This window comes from Triticum urartu, chromosome 2A (assembly GCF_056163025.1).
Source record: "Triticum urartu cultivar PI428250 chromosome 2A, HENAU_Tu73, whole genome shotgun sequence".
Lineage (NCBI taxonomy): Eukaryota > Viridiplantae > Streptophyta > Magnoliopsida > Poales > Poaceae > Triticum > Triticum urartu.
The window spans coordinates 486,616,332-486,636,281 of record NC_141874.1 but is presented as its reverse complement, the minus strand read 5'-3'; the positions used below and the strand labels follow the sequence as shown (position 1 = coordinate 486,636,281).

Here is a 19,950-nt window from a genome sequence, read left to right as displayed (position 1 = left end):
GTCTTCTATAGGCGAAGATTTATATTTGCATCCGAAGTGTTGCATTTTACATCTCTGAAAGGCGGAAATGCATTTTTTTATCTATATCATCTGTTGGAGAGGTGTTTGTGGGCACTGAAGATGCAAAAATTAGGTATTTTTAAATCTACATCTTTCATTGGAGATGCTCAAGTGCATGCAAAAGGTCTCAATTTCCAAGGGACGAGACTTGCCTGCTCCCTCGTTGTGTGCCTATCCATGCTCCCGTCTACGTGGCTTGATTTGATTGGAACAAAATAAGGCCCGGCCCCACCCCCTTAAAATCAGGGGAGGAGATGATTAGATTAAAAAGAAAAAAGGAAAAAAGACAGCCGTAGGATGAAGTGGGAGCACGGATAGGAGCAGGGAGGGAGCAGTCAAGCCGGATCCATTTCCAAGTGCACGTACACGCGTCACTACCGGTGCATGGCCCACCTGTCAGCCGTTCAAATAAGCCGGGCCCGGCGAATAGCAAGGGAGCCAGGGAGGTGGTGACCGGCTCTTCGTTGCTGGGTCGGTGGTGGGTACGCCGTACGCGTGAGAAACCGCGGCAGCGGGCAAGAAGCGCAACCGAAGGCAACGAAATCGCAGTTCTTAGTACTTACTCCAGACAACGCGTCGCCATCCGCGTCCGCTTTCCGTTTCTTCCATTCCACCTCCCCCCACCCAAGCCCACAAAACAAAAGCGCCCCCACGAGGAACCTCGCGCGTTCCTCCAATCCCCTCCTCGCCGCCGCTCTCAAATTCATACACCGCCCCTCCCGCCGCAGGTATGCTCCCGTGCTCCAGTGCCTCTCCCGTGATCCGGGAGATATTTTCCTTAGATTTTTTGGGGGAATTTCTTTGCGCGATAGCAGGAAGAGAAACCTCGCACCGGTTCCTGCTCTACGGGGGCGGGATTGATTGGCGCGGGCCGCGGGGGTCATCGAGTTCTTAGGAGATCGATCTTGCTAGTCCGTCGGATAGAGCGGTTCTTTCGCGATGAATCCTTCCGTACAAACCCGATGCGGTCCCTGTTTTTTGCCCTACCACTCGCGTCTGCTCTCGATCTGGGAATGTCGGTGGAGCAAAGGTAGCGTGTTCAGTTGCTCTATGTGCAAATTGATGTTTCCCGGTGATTAGAAGTTTCGCCCTCCGAATTTGTGTGGTCGTGGTTCGGCCACAATCAATGCGCAGAGTCAACGATTTGCGTTGTCCCTGTGGGATTCAACAGCCTGAGGTGCTAGCGGCGACTGGAAAAGGCATGTCTAATCGGAAGCCAACTTTGTCATAGCGTGCCACAATTTTTTTGCCAAACTAGTCTAACCTTTGGGTGCACATATTCTTAGCCACACTTTGGCTTGGCCAAGAGAATCTTGCTGCACCTTGAAGTGCGGCAAAGCATGGCTGGGAACCAAACAGCCCCTAGGATTCTGTGTCTGTGTGGAAGCAATAGGTAGGCAGAATCCATTCTGTCAATTGGATACAGTTGACTATGCTAGCTCCCTTCGAGCTGCCAAAAGAATTCTCTTAGATTTTTAAGAACATATGCCTTCACTGACTTTGGAGGAGATGGCATATAAGTTAGTTCAGTTCTCTCCTGATTGGAGAGATATTGCAATGTGCCAATGTCCATGAGAGTAACCACCCAATTCTCTGCTCTATAATTATGACTCTACTAGTCCAGTTATAACATTGGAGTCTTGTTTTAAACTCAACATCCATTTCTATACTGCACAGGTATAATTAGATATTAATCATGCCACTACTTGTTTTAAGCTAGTCATCCATTTCCATTTTGCACACGTATCATCAGATAATAATTATATGCGCAATCATTGGTTCAAACATACAGATCCAAATTCAATGTAAGTGGACAAGTAGTTATACTTATACCATATATTGTTATAACATATACTCCCTCCGTAAACTAATATAAGAGCATTTGGATCACTATTTTAGTTATCTAAACGCTCTTATATTAGTTTACAGAGGGAGTACCATATATTGTTATAACATATAGATATATGGGTAAATGCATATCAAGTGTGCCGTATGCAAACCTGGATACATTAAAGAAAATGATTACACAAATCATTATCCACCGATAAATAAGTTGATGTTAGCATGTACACATTTTACAGCTTAGTTATTAGAGGCTTCCCTCATGTGGTCATGTTCCCCTCAATTGCTGCTTTGGTGTCTGTTAAATATATGGTCAATGAAATAGAGTCTGGTTTTATACAATTCATATTTTTGTAGATTGTATCTATTTCGTATAATTCTACATTGCTGACATTATGCATAGCTGTGCCTAGAAATTACACTCTATTTTCGACTTTTTGCTGATATATTTCATATTTGTTTGTCTATAACATCTGAATTTATACCAATACATATTGTTGAGCATTATTTAAAGTTCATTTTGTCCTGTTCTTTACCTATAGGTTGGGCATGACGCATATGTTTCCAAATGGAGGTGCCTCGTCCAGCTCAACCTCTGTGAGCAGCCAGAGGAGCGAGACAGATGATGACAAGATGATTGCAATGGTTCTTGAAGAAGAATATGCGAAGCTAGATGGTGCTATGGCCAAGCGCCTTACGAATTTGACATCTATTCCTGTAAGATATTGCATGCCTGCTGTGCTATTTACTTCTGTTACCCTTCCCTTCCCTTGCTAGAACTGTTAAATTTGTGTTTGTCGGGCAGTCTTTTTGTTTTTCTCTGCGGTATGGTATTGGTTAAATAAAATTAACTGTGTGTGCTTGTTACCTGAAATTCCTTACTTTGGCACATTGACAGCATGTTCCCCGGATTAATACATACTTCCCAACATATAGTGATGCCACCATGGATCATCATCGTCTTCATGACAGGTAAACTTTGATGATTCTTACATGCTTGACTCTGGTACAGTTTTCACTTCTGTTCTTGCAAAGTTGGATGATTCCATCCTTTCACAGGATTCTTTTGGTAAACATTTGGGCATGTATTGAGAGTCCAGAAGTCGGTCATAGCTTTACAAGTCCATAGCAGTTGAGCCAAAGGCTAAAAGCATTTAATTTTTTAAATGAAAAAACATGTTTATTTTGCATCACATTGGGGATTCTATGTCAGATTTTTTAAAGGCGCCAGGGAAAACTATGGGGCTCGGTTTGGATGTAGATATTGAAGTGCTCGGCATTGCATTGCCTTCAATTCCAAATATCTCAGGACATTGGTATTGAGCTTCAAGGCCAATACTAGTGTTTGGATGTTCATATATTTGGCACTTGGAATCCAAGGGGGCAACCATTCCAGTTCTTGTTTGGATGGACAACGAATGGAATTTGCACATTTATAAGAGTATGAAGAATATACTTTGTTGTACAGTTTGGAAATCAAATCTGCACATCATGCGCATAAATTTTATCAACGCTGGAATGCCCTGCCTTTTCTTTACTTGATCTCACATTGCTCAGTAAGCAAGAATATAGTCAAACGATAGTGCCCGGTGAATTCTTCCTCTCACGTGCGTGCAGCACAAAGAGGAAGCATTCAAAGCTCAAATAATTGGGCCAGCTGACCAACAAAGCAGCTTCATACAGAACCGGGCAACACCGATCTTTTTCTAATGCAATCGAAGCTCAAATATTCGTAGCAACCACAGCGATAATTAACATCTAAGAATTAATGGGGCAGCAGGAGAGGATGTGCAGGGATGGGCGAGGGGATGCTGCCGTGGGGTGCAGGACGAGGTAGCATGCTCCATTAGAGGGGATGCAGTGGGAAACACATCTGGGTGAGAGGGATGCCATGGGGAGGAATAATCTATGCATCTGCGATGTAAGGAGGCACAGTGGCATGTTCTGGGAGAGGCACTGCAAGGGGATGGCCGGAGGGATGAGGGCCGTGGCGAATCGGAAGGAGGGGTCCTGCAGGGGAGGGATCAGATATGGAGGCCACGTCAACAACCACGGAAAGAGTAGTGGGACATCGGGGGTGGACAAAGGACTGTTGTGGAGAAGAAAGAAAGGAGCACCTCCCTGCGCCGCCGTGGACCTCCGCCTGGGGTGTGTCCTTCCTCGGTCTCCTGATTCCTCCCATGTGGTCGCCATGCTCCTTTTCTTGTACAGGATGGAGCGAATGAGCAAGGGATAGAGGATTTGGCCAAATACAGAGCACTGGGGCTAGCGCGAGTGTTCGGGAGAAGGTTATGATATCGAGCCTGGATATCCAGGCTACCCAAAGAGCTGTCGGGTCAGGCAAATGCCAATGCCAAATTCCGGCCTTGAATGCCAACATCCAAACGGGGTGTGGAATAACATTCTGAGTATGCATCTAAATCATATCCTATGTCCTCTCTTTGGGCATTTCAACTAAATGGTTTGCCTACATATGGGAACAGTCTTTAGCCTGTCTTTACTCACTGCACCCTACAGAAATAGCTAAGCTGACCTCGAATCACCCACAACCTGTTTCGGTGAATTTTGCATTGCTAACACATGTATTATTCTCATAGTTCCTAATTAATGAGAATCTTTTGTAGGTTAAATGCATATGGCTTGTTTGAAGTGAGGGTATCAGGTGATGGCAATTGTCAGGTTTGTGATTTTTCTAAAGCAGAATTTGATTCACTGGATGAAATTATATGATCTTCTGAAGTTCTTAACTATATGTTTATCTAAGGATACAATTATTTTTTCCCTGTAGTTCCGTGCACTCTCAGACCAGCTATATCGATCACCTGAGTATCACAAGCATGTTCGGAAAGAGATAGTGAAGCAGGTATATCGATCACCTAGGCATATTGAAAGTACCACTTTATGTTTTTTTAACACTGGGAAGGGATCAGAAGGTCCTCGAAACTGCTGCATTTATATGAAATGACAGTATACTACAAGGAACCTGAAAGAAAAAAATACAAACGCATCCTAAAGTACCACTTTATGTTATTGCACTCATCTTGCTAAACTGCAATGTCACACATGCATCTTAAACTTTATGGTGAATGCCCCCTTATAATTTTTTTGTGTGATTTATAAATAAGCAGATTTTCAATATTATTAGGCTATAGTTGTGTCCATATGCTGACAATTATCTTCTTTGAGACTTGAAGGCTTATGTGTGCCATTTTCTTTCTTCTGCAGCTCAAGGCGTGCAACTCTTTGTATGAGGGGCATGTCCCAATGAAATATAAACACTATTGCAAGAAGATGAAAAAGTATGCACTATTGTGGGCTTCATTTTGCTTGCAGAGTACTTCAATGAAAACAGTTCATGCTTGTGCTTTTGTATTTAATTATTCATGAATCTGAATCTCATCTTCTCCAGATCTGGGGAATGGGGAGACCATGTCACATTGCAAGCAGCTGCTGATAAGGTGAACTCTCTTTCACATTCATTGTTTCCATCATTTCTTTGCTAAACTGAAAGTTAGCTAACTTCCTGCACTGCTGCAAGATTTTCTGCCTTTTATATTACCTTTGTGTATTATTCCTATTTTTCTCGCATTCTACTGAAGTAGGAGTACAAGTTAATCTGTTCTGTTGATGGAACTTCTGATGGTCTCTTTATTGTCTCATCTGATTAATACTTTACTTGTACACCACATGTGAAATTTTAACTTGTCTCACTAAAAGTTATACATCTTTGGTGAATATACTATCACAGTATCTTAATTTTGTACCTTCAGAGGGAATAATATCTTGACAAGCTTAGCCCCATTGAGAAAGAAGACGCCTAATGTTTCTCTTTGCTTTTGGCAGTTTGCTGCGAAGATATGCCTTCTTACATCTTTCAGAGATACCTGTTTTGTTGAAATTGTTCCACAGTATCAGGCTCCACAAAGAGGTAACGTTTTGGCCTCTGCCAAGGAACAAACAAGTATTGTGCATATCTACATAAAAAGGCAGTAGTCGCAATCACAATCTTCAGTGGATTATTGCCCACATCAAATCTGTTGCACACAATTTGCGAAACATAAAATATATATCAGTTGCAGGCATCCCTAAGCACATCTGTGATTACTGCATACAACTGTTAATGAAAAAAAGTAACTGGTTATGATGGCTGACTCCTTAAGTTACATGTTTTTCAGAGCTTTGGCTAAGTTTCTGGTCTGAAATTCACTACAACTCACTATACGATGCACGAGGTCAGAAATAGAATGTCCTTATCTTTAATTGTAAGAACTGAATACATCAGTTTGTATACTATTGTATATCCATTTCTCAAGAAAAGGAAATTACTTGTTGCTTTGTAGATCTCCCGAGCAAGTACAAGCCTAGAAAGAAGCACTGGTTGTTTTAGATTCACGTGTTGCTTCAGGCTTGAATTTTATCACATGGCCTTTTCGATATTGCCGGCTGGCCACATCCTGGAGAGAGGACACCTACCTCTGATTTTCTCCACTGGAGATCTGAGTAATTGGATTATTGGATGCGTTCCTTGGTGCAGTCATATGATCACATGTAGTTCGATACTGAAACCGAGGTTGCTTCCTTGTGCATAGATATTTATACTAACAGATAGGTTGATTGTATACATGTTCGTTCATTGTTACATTTTTATGCAATGCTGCTATATGTTATTCCATTCACTTTGTTTATGGGAAATTCTCAGACTGGATTGTGCACCTTTAGTAGCTAGTAATGTGCGTGAGCATGAGACAGCTCCGCTACACGATTTCGGGGACACCAACGAGGTTACATTTTCGGGGCCTGATATCGGTACAATGCCACACACCGGTCGCATCGGCTCCCCATGAAGGCACAGGTTACAGTGTGCTCACACGCATTACTCCCTCCATTCGGAAGAGCTTGTTGCAGAAATGAATTTATCTAGACTTATTTAGTTCTAGATACATCTATTTCCGAGACAAGTAATTTCGAACGAAGGGAGTATATATCATGCCTAGTAGGATGCAGATGTTCTATGAGATCATGACTCCATATACATAACTCTTAACAAACTTCACCTTGCTGAAAATTCCTCAGCTTAAATTCGTTTGTGTAAGTTAAATGTACGCAAGATACATGGCGGACGGACGGCCTCCTCGCCAACCGATGGGCCCAAGATATCCAAGGCGTCGTGGGGCTCCAGGAGATTGGGCAGTACCTGCAGCTATGGCATAAGATCGAGCACACCACTCTCTCCGTGGAGCCAGACCGCCTAACCTGGAAGTGGAGCGCAAACGGCACCTACTCAGTCAAATCTGCCTACCTCGCCATGGAGGACGGCCTCCTCGCCAACCGATGGGCACAAGATATCCAAGGCGTCGTGGGGCTCTAGGAGATTGGGCAGTACATGCAGCTATGGCGTAAGATCGAGCACACTACTCTCTCCATGGAGCCAGACCGCCTAACCTGGAAGTGGAGCGCGAACAGCACCTACTCAGCCAAATCTGCCTACCTCGGCACTTTCCACGGCTCCATCGCATGCGACGCGTGGAAGCTCACCTGGAAGTGCTGGGTGCCCTCGCGTGTCAGGTTCTTCCACTGGCTAGCTCACCTGGATCGCTGCTGGACCGCCGACCGCCGCAGCTTGCCGCACCCCACGCGTTGCCCCCTTTGCGACCAGGCGCCCGAAACCATGAACCACCTCCTCCTTGTCGGCAGACCTGGCATGAGGTGTTCAGTTGGCTCCGGGCCCCATGCCCCCCGCCTGCTCATGAGCCATCCCTCAACAACTGGTGGCAATCCGCAAGACAGCTCGCGCCCAAGCCAATGCGCAAAGGCCTTGCTTCTGCGGTCCTGCTAGTCCCCTGGATGCTTTGGAAGCACCGCAACGACTGCGTCTTCAATCATGGCCGCCCCCTCATTGCTGACTTGCTCGCAAAGATCAAGGAGGAGGCCGCCCTTTGGGCTGCCGCTGGCGCGTTAGGGCTTAGAGCCATCATCCCGCAAATCTGGGACGTCAATTGACTATCTTCATCCCGAACTGTAACCGCCTCCCAGGAGGATTGTAATTATTAACCCCCCTTCTTTTCAATACAATGAAACGCAAGCTCTTTTGCGTTTTCTCGAAAAAAGTTTCATGTACATTGGATGAGTTTACACTTTGAGTAGTGTTGCTACTACTAGACTCCATGTGACTCCACATGCTATTCTAGTCCCTTAATTTCTATTCACAATCAACACTAAGCAAAATTAAGTTTCTCTTTGCTCTACTTTGTGCTCTCAATTTTTTTTGACAAAAGAACTATAAGAGAGACTATAATATAATTGGTGCAACAAACCCAAATTGCAAGTATCATGCCTTGAACTAGGGGGGTGGGAAGGCATCTGTCCCTTTTCACCACTAGGCTATGCCTTAGTCCGCGTCACACATACGAGTTACCTGAACTCAACATGATTGCTCTTTTATTGTCTGTCTATATCTTGAAGAAATTTCACTATTACTTGTAGCAATCCCGATAACATCGAAGTTTGATAAAAATACCGGAGATCCAAACCGTTCAAAGTTGCCGACAAATTTTGAGGTCCTATTTTTGTACCAAGCTTTCCGAAGTCATCTTAAGGCCACACTCCGTCTTAGAGCGGTGATTTTGGCCTTGGCGGCGAGATGCTCTTCCAACATCTCCATCTCGGCCTTCACATGGCCGTGCTCCGCTTCCTTCCAAGGCTCGAGGATCGGTGACGAGGAGAGCATTGGTGTCACCGCGTCCTCATCATCAGCTGCCAACTTCGAGGAGGGCAACACATGCAACTCTACCTTTAAGTTCATTCTAGCCAAGAGTGGCGACTTAGCGGACAACGAGGCCATCAACGACCATGGATGGTGGGCCTCAACAATAGCTTCCTAACTCATGATAGCCACGGGCTGGGACGAGGTGCCCTGTGATTCGCAAAAAATATCTGTAGGAAATCCCCATCTCGATCAAATGACGTTGGACCACGCGGAAACGTGACAAAAGGGCATTTTTATAAGGCCACCTAGCATACTAGGGCAAAGCTAAACACTCTCTAAACTAGTGGGAAACTTGAATAGTGGGAATCAAGTAAGGGGCAGTAATTCTAAAAATTCCTTATTTTTCTAATTCTAAAAAAATGACACCAACGGGCACCAAAACTCCCATTAGTGGTTACCATGTCTGCTAACAGGCTCAACGACCATAAGTGGAGGTACCCTTTCACTAGCATTTGGATATCTCGTTAGTGGAGGGGTTTTGGGCGTGTCGATACAGATTCGTTCTCCAATAATCAGCTTCTCCCAGTTTCCCCTCTATGGCTTCGTTCCTCCTTTTTCACTATAGCGGCAGTTGACTCTCAGGATGTGCTAGAGTCGATGGAAACACTAAATCGAGAATGAGCCTTGGGGGGGGGGTCTCTCGAAAGAGACTAGCTTTCGCCAACAACGAGCACTACAAACAAAAGACACGTCCGCGACATTTTGGGCCGAACGAAATTTTTTTCTGTCATACATATGACACTTCTATGACGATAATTGTGACAAAACCCGGTACCATCATAGATGTGGTGGGTTCCTACTTCTATGACAAAAAATCATGACATAAAATGGGCTTTTCATCCTAAGCGGGCCAGAGACGCAGCCGCATGACATTCTTTGGGCCGTCCATAACGGAAAAAACCGTGGTAGAAGCGAGGGGGAGGAAAATTTCGGCGAGTTCCCGGTTACGGTGGGAGGTCGGGGGCCGAGCGATGCGCGTTTCTCTCGTACACGTATGCGTGTGTGTGCGAGGCGTTGGCTCTAACTGAACCCGAGCGAGGCGTTGGGCTCTAACTGAACCCGAGCGATTGCACTGCAGGCTACGCGTTACTGAATCCGAGCGAGCGATCGATGTCTGTTAACTGAACCTGATCGAGCGATTCCTTTGCTACTGCTGCTAACTGAAGCCGATCGATGCTGCCTCTGGATGAACAGCAAGCGTTGCGGGGGGGGGGGGGGTTGGATGAACAGTTCCCGGTGGGGGTGGATGAACAGGACCCCATGGTGTTGCCTCTGGATGAACAGGACCCCGATCGATCGAGCCGGTTGGGGCTGGATGAACAGACCCCGTGGAGGGCTGGATGAACAAGACCACTCCGTGGAGGGCAGGATGAACAGTAGACGGTGGAGGGCAGGATGAACAGTAGTGTAACGCCCCGAGACCGATATGCCAGGTGTCCTCCAGTTATTCGATCTTGTTGCGTTGTCATTGCTTGCGTGTCATGCATTGCATATCATGTCATCATGCGCATTTCATTTGCATACATGTTCGTCTCATGCATCCGAGCATTTTCCCCGTTGTCCGTTTTACAATCCGGCGCTCCTATGTCACCCGGTGTCCGTTTCTATCTCTTTTTCATGTGCGGGTTTTAAACGTTTTCGGATTGGACCGAGACTTGCCAAGCGGCCTTAGTTCCCTACCGGTAGACCGCCTGTCAAGTTTCGTGCCATTTGGACTTCGTTTGATACTCCAACGGTTAACCGATGGACCGAAAAGGCCTCATGTGTGTTGCAGCCCAACACCCTTCCAAAGTGGCCCAAAACCCACCTAAACCCTCTCCATCATCTCGGTCGTTCGATCACGATCGCATGGCCGAAAACCGCACCTCATTTGGACTCTCCTAGCTCCTCCTATGCCTATAAATAGCCCCTCCTCCGAAATTCACGGGTCTTCTTCCCCCCTAACCCTAGATCAGCTCCACCTCGCCGCCGGACACGTCCGATACGGACCGGACGTTGTCCGCCCGCCGCCGCCGACCTACCAGGGCGCGCCACATGGCAGCGGGCACCCCACATCGCCGCCGCTCCCGCGCGGGCCCGCTCGGCCCGTGGCCGGCCCCCGCGGCCCGGCTCCCCTCCGACCGCGCCGCCTCCCGTCTTCCCCGCGCCCGGCGCATCTCCCCCCGGCCGGCCGCCGCGCAGCCATTGCCGGCCGCCACCGCGACGCCGCACTCATCGCCGGCCGGCGCCCCACATCGCCGGCGCCGCCCGCGGCCACCTTGGCCTCGCCGCCCGTCCTCGTCTCCTCCTCCGCCCTCACCGGATCCGGCAAGATCCGGCCGGTCCGCTCCTCTCCACGCCAAGTCCGGCGACGTCCCCATCTCCGGCGAGTTCCCCAGCCAACCTCGGGGCGCACGCGTGCTACAGTACCGGATCCAGATCTGGAGTTTTGCCTCGGTTGACTTTCTCCCGGAACCCTAACTAAATTGCATTTTTCATCGTGCCGTAACTTTGCATCCGTAACTCTGTTTTGGGCGTGTAGCATATCAAAATGTTCGTCTCAGAGAGTAAATCATTTTATATCATTGCATCATTTTCATTTGAGCTCATCGTGATGCCCGAAATGCTGTTGGAAGAGAGCTATTTGAGATAATTGTCAGATCTGCTGCATCAAATAGCTATTTGTCATTTTTGCCATGATTAATGTGTGCATGATATGCTCCTGAGTTCTACATGAGTTTTGTTATATGCCATGCCATCTTTACAGAGGTGCTTACCATGTATTTTTGTGATGTGTGTGGTGACTAGCACAAGCTTGCAAAGTAGTGCATTCGTTAATGCTGATTTCAGGGACTTAGAATTTCTCTAAGTCCTTGATCTGTTTTTATCAATATGCCATATGTTCATGTTGTTTCCTAGTGATCCGTGTCTCTTTTGAGGATGATTTGTTAACATTGTGGTGCTCTATCCATCCATGTCTTTGTTTGCATTTATGGAGCACCCTAGCTTGAGTCAATCGAGCTCTACTTTTGCTATTTCGTAAATCCTGGCAGATTGTCTACCTCTTAGCGATTTTGCCGAGGATGTTGTTGTTGATCCGTGCATGCTATGTTGTTGTTCTTGCCATGACTAGCTTATATAATATGTATTCTTGATGGGTGATTGCTTAGTTTGTCATGCCATGCTCTGTAGTGAGTGCATCGAGCTCGAGAACATGCCTACTCGTTAACATATTTGCATGCTCCAGTTTTTCACTAAGTCTGAGATCTGATTATGTTTTTGCCATGTTCACATGCTTGCAATTGTATTTTCTGATCCCTTTTGGCTCAATGTCATTAAGGGACTTTTGTTAAGCTCTTTGAGTAGCTCCATGTCATGCTTTACTTTGCCATGTTAAGTTCTTGTAGCATATAGTTTTCTTGCTCCAAAGTGTGCTACCTGTTCTGAAATTCCCGACTTGTGTTAATTTCACTAAGTCTGAAACCTGTTTATCAATTGCACTTTTGCCATGCTTGTTTGAACCTGTTAATTGATGAATTGGCCGTAGCTCAGTGTTCATCTTTTGTGAAGCATCATGAATGGATCCCTGCCATTTATTTTGTTGTCATGTTTGAGTGCTGTAGCATAATTATCTTGATGCATTTAGATGGCTACTTGCTGTATATCGCAGACCGGTGCCATATTTGTTTTGCTTGCCATTTCCAAACCATGCCTCCGATTCCGGTGTTCTTTATATTGATTTCAAGCGAAATCACCTCACCTTTCCAGTGGCACACTTGGATTTCCAAGTTGAGTCCAGGTTCAATCATTCCTTGTCAAATCTTGCATATGCATCACATATCGCATCCTGCATAGCATACCATGTTTGCATCATGTTGTTTGAGCTTTGCACGTGGTTGATTGTGTTCCTTTTGCTTGTTTGTCTTGTTTGGGTGAGCCGGGAGACGAGTTCGCTAACGAGGAGCCTGTTGAGTTTGCTTATGAGGATCAAGTCAACTCTGACAACTTTACAGGCAAGATGATCATACCCTCGAAATCACTTCTATCTTTGCTTGCTAGATGCTCGCTCTTTTGCTATGCCTATTCTACGATGCCTACCACTTTCTTATCATGCCTCCCAAATTGCCATGTCAAACCTCTAACCCACCATGTCCTAGCAAACCGTTGATTGGCTATGTTACCGCTTTGCTCAGCCCCTCTTATAGCGTTGCTAGTTGCAGGTGAAGATTGGAGATCGTTCCTTGTTGGAACATTGTTTTATTGTTGGGATATCACTATATTGACTAGTTATCTTAATGCATCTATATACTTGGTGAAGGGTGGAAGGCTCGACCTTTTGCCTAGTGTTTTGTTCCACTCTTGCCGCCCTAGTTTCCGTCATATCGGTGTTATGTTCCCGGATTTTGCGTTCCTTACTCGGTTGGGTAATAATGGGAACCCCTTGACAAATCGCCTTGAATAAAACTCTTCCAGCAATGCCCAACCTTGGTTTTACCATTTGCCACCTAGCCTCTTTTTCCCTTGGGTTTCCGGAGCCCGAGGGTCATCTTATTTTAAACCCCCCCGGGCCAGTGCTCCTCTGAGTGTTGGTCCAAACTAGAGCCCTGTGTAGCGCTCCCTTGGGGAAACTCGAGGTTTGGTTTTAGTTGTATGGAGCGCTCATCTTAGTGTGCCCTGAGAACGAGATATGTGCAGCTCCTATCGAGATTTGTCGGCACATTCGGACGGTGTTGCTGGATTTGTTTTACCTTGTCGAAGTTGTCTTGTAGAACCGGGATGCCGAGTCTGATCGGAATGTCTCGGGAGAAGGTTTATCCTTCGTTGACCATGAGAGCTTGTCATGGGCTAAGTTGGGACTCCCCTGCAGGGATTTGAACTTTCGAAAGTCGTGCCCGCGGTTATGGGCAGATGAGAATTTGTTAACGTCCGGTTGTAGAAAACCTAAAGTTGACCTTAATTAAAATGCATCAACCGCGTGTGTAACCATGATGGTCTCTTTCCGGCGGAGTCCGGGAAGTGAACACGGTGTTGGAGTAATGCTTGACGTAAGTAGGCTTGGATCACTCTTGATCATAGTTTGTCGACCGTGCTTTTGCCTTCTCTTCTCGCTCTCATTTGCGTATGTTAGCCACCATATATGCTAGTCGCTTGCTGCAGCTCCACATATTACCTTGCCTTACCTATAAGCTTAAATAGTCTTGATCGGGAGGGTGCGAGATTGTTGAGTCCCCGTGGCTCACAGATACTTCCAAAACCAGCTTGCAGGTGCCGTTGAACCGTGCAGATGACGCAACCAAGCTCAAGGAGGAGCTCGATGAAGACCTTGTCCTTTGTGTTGTTTCGTTCCAGTTGATCAGTAGTGGAGCCTAGTTGGGGTCGATCGGGGATCTATGTAGCTTTTGGGATAGTCTTCTTTTATTTGGTACTGTAGTTGGACCATGAGTGTATTGGTTGATGTAATGTTATTTATGTACTTGTGTGACATGGCGAGTGTAAGCCAACTATGTACCTTTCCCCTTATTATCTATTTACATGGGTTGTTGTGAAGATTACCTTACTTGCGACATTGCTTTCAATGCGGTTATGCCTCTAAGTCGTGCTTCGACACGTAGGAGATATAGACGCATCGAGGGCGTTACAAGTTGGTATCAGAGCCTTCCTCGACCTTAGGAGCCCCATTGCTTGATCGAATTAGCGGACGAGTTGAGTCTAGAAAAATGTTTTGAGTCATTTAGGAATTATATATCGGAGAGTTTAGGAATTCTTTTTACTCCCCAGTCCCTTCATCGCTCTGGTAAGGCATCCTGACGTAGAGTTTGGACTCTTCTCTTCTCAAATTTCACTAATTTTTTTTAGGATCACGCGGGTATCTTGGAATCGTTCCGATGGTTTTGTGACGAGAACATTGTTCTTGGTGCCTCCTGACATTTAGGGGTTGTGGCAGTGTCCCGGGGAGTTGAGCTCCGAGGTGTTGTTGTCACAATTTTATCGTTGCAGTTCTGGAATACCTGAGTTTAGTTTTCGCCGACATCGAAAATCTCTTTTATGCAGTTGTTGGTGAGATAACCTCGACGCCACCCAGTACTGGGGCGGGAGTTCGGGAGTATTGCCATAACTTGTATAACGGATGCTTTTCGAAGGTTGAGGTAGACGATTTCTGAAGTTTTTCTTGGTTATGTGTTGAAGGATGGATACAGCTGGATGTAGGAATTGCTAGATTTGGGTGAGATATTATGCTTCCCCTGTATCCCCAACACTTGATTGCATAACCGGAAAATTTCGGGAGTTTATAAGTGGGAATTCAAGTAGCTCTTAGGATATCTTTCCGACAGATGTATGATATGAAATTGGGGTTCGACGTCTAGTGGTCCGCCTATTCACGGTCGGCTTTATAGTGGTCTCGTTGTGTCTTAAAGAGTCCTTGGCTATGCCGACTCGGGGACGCTTCGTATGTCATGTGCACTGCCTTGTCACTACTAGGGAAAAGGCTAGCAGCAGCGCGGGTTTTAGATCTATCAGTAGCGCGGGGTGGTGCGCTACTGATAAGGCGCTACAGCTAACGAATAGCAGTAGCGTGCCTCCACCCACGCTACGGCTAAATCGACTTAGTAGCAGCGAGTTCCAGGAGGAGCGCTGCTGGTAATTAGTAGTAGCGCTTCTCTCTGCCCGCGCTGCTACTATTATTTCGTATTTTATTTCTTTTTATTTCATGTTGTATTCGTACACCTTTACACAAATTTTCATACAACAGGAATTTACAAATTGTTTTTACATCATAATGAGTTATTACATCACGGGGTGAAAGAACCGTGTGGACTAGTTTCAAGTGGACGGACATCCACTTGAAACTAATCCGCGGTTCTTTCACCCAATGATATAATAAATATCATCATCATCATCATCATCATATCATTAACAACTTATCATCATCATCATCATCATATCTTTGGTCACTAGTCGTAATCACAAGTACTCCTCACATCTTCAACTCTAACACATTGTATCACATAATAAACATATTGTACCTCATAGGACCTACTACATTCTCTTAGGACCTATTATGGAGAATGCAGATTATCCTGTCTCCAATTCTTGCCTTTCGCTTAATGTTGCTTCCAAGAACCTCCTTATGAATGTCCAAACATTTTTTCCACTCTTTGATTAGCATGTGTTCACCGGTTTCAGAAATTCGATATGCACAGGTGAGATCCGTAGGATGACCTGGCTGTAGGTTCAGAACTTCAAGGCGACCATTGTAATACATCAGATGAGGCACACAATCCATCGGGATTTTCTGTTGAAAAACATAGTAATAACTTTGTAGTTAGCAATGATGTACTAGTTTTAGAAGTATGCAAAAGATGCACGAATGTCGTAATAGTAAAATATCATTACCAGGGTATCTCCATAGAAGTTATCATGGTTCAACACGTGCACTAGTGGCACGTATTCACCATAATTTGGAGGAGTTCGATAATAGGTATTGTAATTCTCAAAAAAAGTACAATAAGCAATTAGATGATTTTTCTCCTTATAAGTTAATTCGGAGCCATCAGTGTAGTGGGTTTTGTCTACCATCTTCTGCACATTCTTTGAAGATTCAAAATAAGCTGTCAATGGAAATAAGCTGTCAACTATTTTGAAATAAAAAATATAAATTAGTTAATAACTATGTTTGAGAAACTCACATTGCGGTAGAATCGGAAGCGTATCAACAAGGACCCAAATGTCCATATTGTCTTGCTCGATGTCAGGATCACCAAGATCCATGCTGACAATCATACCCTCATAAAAACCATACATTTTGCAAAGTGCTTCCCAATTTTGGCAACCAAAATGGGTTACGCTTTGAGAATTGTACAGATTTACTTCAAAATCGATATCATGATGGGTCCTTAGGTGTATTTTCTTTGTTTGAAAATTTTCATGGTCTTCAAAACCCATCCTCTCCAAGACATAGTGGGATAAGCTAGTCGAATTGTAAAAGATGAAAATTAGACGTTGAAATAGTTGAAGTCATGCTTAATTACGAAAAAAATACTTGTCGTTGTTGCGTACCATTTCAACATCGAAGGTCTCCTCGAGTTTAATGCTGAAGCGCCGATCTTCATCCAGCTGAAAGAAACTGTCGCACATACCTCGATCATCGTGGCACCAACTGCACTCCCCCGGGAGACTGTCGTCGTCCGAGTACGACATTTCCTACGTTCATAATTCAAAGATTAAACTTGTACATATTCTAGCACAAGTCATGCCAGAATTCACAGAAAAATCCGGCATGACCTTTGCTAAAAAAGGACATATCGAGCGCCTGAAATTTGCCGGAACGGAAATTAATCAACACTCCGGCAAAACATAGGCCACTCGGAGGTGTAACCAAAACATGAAATAATTGCTTAAACTAAAAAATAACACCAAATATGGCATGTTCAACTAGTTCTATTAATTCAACTAGTTCTTACTAAATATAAACTTAGTATAAAAAGAAAAAAACTAGTTCTTTCTAAAAATGAAGTAGTTCAACTAGTTGTTAATTTACTTACTATACTAGTTCAACTAAAACTTAACTAGTTCAAACTAAACTAAACTACTTCTATTAATTCAACTAGTTCTTACTAAATATAAACTTACTATAAATAGAAAGAAACTAGCACATCTACTACTACTAATTAACATCTAACTACTACATCTACTACTAATTAACATGTACTACTGCTAATTATACAACTAGTTTACCATCACTACTAGTAATTAATATCCACTACTTCTAAAAATCATTATCTATGAACCCTAAATTAACATCTACTACTACTAAAATCATCTACTAACTAAGCAAAGAGAGAGGGGGTTGGGGAGGGGTGGGGGGCTTATAGAGGGAGAGACGGTGGCGGGGAGGTGCTCGGCGACGGAGGGGCGGTGAGGGCAGGCTCGGGATCGGGAGGGCGGCGGTCCTGGGCGGCGGGCTCGGTCGAGGGCGGCAGCGGTGAGGTCGAGGGTGGCGGCAGTGTGGTCGAGAGCGGCGGCGGTGAGGTTGAGGGCGGGCGGCGGCGATAGGGAGTAGGGGAACAAGCCGGTGGGGGGGGGAAGGAGGACTTAGCGAAATTTTGATGCGGGGGGGGGGGTGGTTAACTCGAACTAGCAGTAGCGCACGTACAGAAGACACGCTATAGCTAACTTATCTACAGCGCGTTTTGGGGAAAACCGCTACTGCTAATGGAAGAAGTTATTTCTTTTGTTTAGTAAAAACATCAAAAATATACATTGGTCATCATTGATCTTTTTGTGTATAATCTATATAGTCAACATGAATCCTCACTGTACCTGTATAGGTACAGGCGAGGATTCATATTGCAACCACAAATCATACACATATAGTTCAATGAAGACCAAGTGCTCGAGATAGGTTGAGAAGCAACATATTTAAGGTGGTAAACACCTTGTTTGCTTAGCAGTATGGGACTAAACTTAATTAGTTGCAGTCATACTTAGCAGCAGCGAGTTTTGAGAAAAACCGCTGCTACTAAGTTCTTTAGCAGTAGCGCGTCCACGGGAAGGGCGCTACTACTATATCTTTCCTGGAGGCAACACCGTGGCAATTATAGTAGTAGCGCTCTTTTCACCTAGAGCGCTACTGCTACTCAGTCATTAGCAACGCTCTTTTCTAAAGCTCGTTGCTGCTAATTAGCAGTAGCGTCTGTTTTTAGACCGCGCTGCTGCTAAGATTCTGTGTATAATGTTTTCCCTAGTAGTGTGTACATGATGGTGCTGTACGATCGAGCCCGTGTAGGCCCCACCACGAAAACTTCGGACGAAATCTCTATCATATGTTTGTTCCGGCTTATTCTGCAAGCCAATCCTTTGTTTTTGTTTTGAGTTGTGGTATTCGAGTTGCTTCGAAGTCAAATGTTGATTCCATACCTTTTCCTAAGCGGTATTCTCATACTCCGATGTGAATACCAATCCTTCTTGATAATCGAGAGTGTCATCTAAATTCCTTCTCTACCGTTGTGTCTCTCTTCAAGTGGATCCGGTCACGTCAACATCCGCAAGATCAATTATCAGTTCTTCTCAACGGTGTTTGTTTCATTCGTTCCAAGCTGCCTTTGTTTTCCCTCCCTCCCACCCTTTTCTTCAAGGAACCAGATTTCTTATTCAAGTATCCATGTTATCGATGGAAGTCTGTCCATTCTTTTCTTTCAATGTTCGCATCCGGTGATTCTCATGGAGATTCTAATGGAGCTTCAAGTTCGTCACTCTTCACTCATTTTTCTTCTCCGGTGGTTTAAATTAAAGCGTTATTGATCATATCTTTTTCCTCGTTTCAAATACCCTCTCATGCCGGTGCTCCTCATATTCTTTCACTTCTCGTTATTCATTTGTTCTGGAGTGCTGAAGATATCTCGAAGATTTGTGTTTTCACTTTGCATCCGTTCAAGCTATTTCGAGGTCCTATCTTATTCAAGCCATTTAATTCAACCGGTGTAATCTCTCCTTCAAATCGTTCAACGGTGTATCTTTTGAGTGGGCCCTAACCCACAGGTCTTTTCCCAGGATCTTACCTGACTCTTCTTATTTTCCCGAAGCTATCCTCAAATTTCTTTTCGAAGTTTGACGTAAGAATGATTTATCATTAGTCAAATGCCTTTCTACAAGATCGGTTAAATCCTTCTCATCGTTGGCTAAATCTCTTCGCTTTTGATTCTTCCGGAGTGCCTCTTCAATTATTGGTGGTGTTTCTCGTCGTCATTCTCAGATTTTGAAGACCGAAGAAGAGTTTCTCTTTAATCTTGCTCCATTCTCTCCAATATTCATGGCGCTAGCTTTATGCCATTCTCTCATAATTATTTTTTCGGTTGTGAGAATTCTTTTCACCCATCCGGAGCAATTCAAGAGTCTTTTCAGTTTGATTCTTCGGAGCCCATCATCTCATAATTATTCATTCCAGCTTTCAGCTCCCGTTCTCCAAATCATACCGGTGCATCATTCAAGTATTCTCTTATCAGCTCGTGATCTCTTCGTTCTCATGTATCTAAATTCTCTCAAGCATCTTCGTTCATTTGCTAAATTCTTCCCGGTGTCTTCCTTATCTTTTCTTCATTCATAACCAATTCTTACGGTGGTTCGTTCAAGACTTCTCGTCATTCGTTTATCATATCAACTCTTTCGTTCTTTTCAATCCTACCGGTGGATCATTGAAGACCTTTCTCAAGTTTGTGCTATATCCATCTTAATCCTTTCTATGAGAATAAGTAGTATGCCAAATCGTTGCTGGTCATCAATTAAATTGGTGAAGGATAAGCATA

General features: G+C 44.7%; 1 protein-coding gene and 1 pseudogene across 2 annotated transcripts; both read left to right on the top strand.

The window, feature by feature from the left end:
* Positions 1-540: 540 nt before the first annotated feature.
* LOC125537971 (Cysteine proteinases superfamily protein) lies at positions 541-6,587 on the top strand. Of its 2 annotated transcripts, none has more exons than XM_048701290.1 (10): positions 541-788; positions 2,445-2,619; positions 2,801-2,874; positions 4,527-4,581; positions 4,691-4,765; positions 5,128-5,201; positions 5,312-5,360; positions 5,746-5,830; positions 6,078-6,134; positions 6,243-6,587. In XM_048701290.1, exons 2-10 carry the CDS (start codon positions 2,452-2,454, stop codon positions 6,287-6,289), a joined length of 684 nt encoding a protein of 227 aa, XP_048557247.1. In that variant the 5' UTR covers positions 541-788; positions 2,445-2,451; the 3' UTR covers positions 6,290-6,587. The 2 variants fall into 2 exon arrangements, with proteins under 2 accessions (XP_048557247.1, XP_087400265.1); XM_087544139.1 differs by lacking the exon at positions 541-788 and adding an exon at positions 812-1,090.
* Positions 6,588-6,723: 136 nt separating this feature from the next.
* Positions 6,724-8,077, top strand: LOC147985560 (uncharacterized; annotated as a pseudogene).
* The last annotated feature ends 11,873 nt before the right edge of the window (positions 8,078-19,950 follow it).

What these genes read in the sequence shown, in the direction of transcription:
- LOC125537971 (XM_087544139.1), top strand. Translation starts at nt 1,023, where the DNA reads ATGCGGTCCCTGTTTTTTGCCCTACCACTCGCGTCTGCTCTCGATCTG. An exon ending in GGAAAGAGATAGTGAAGCAG is followed by an intron (nt 4,766 to 5,127) that starts GTATATCGATCA and finishes TTTCTTCTGCAG; the next exon opens with CTCAAGGCGTGCAACTCTTT. An exon ending in CTCACTATACGATGCACGAG is followed by an intron (nt 6,135 to 6,242) that starts GTCAGAAATAGA and finishes GTTGCTTTGTAG; the next exon opens with ATCTCCCGAGCAAGTACAAG.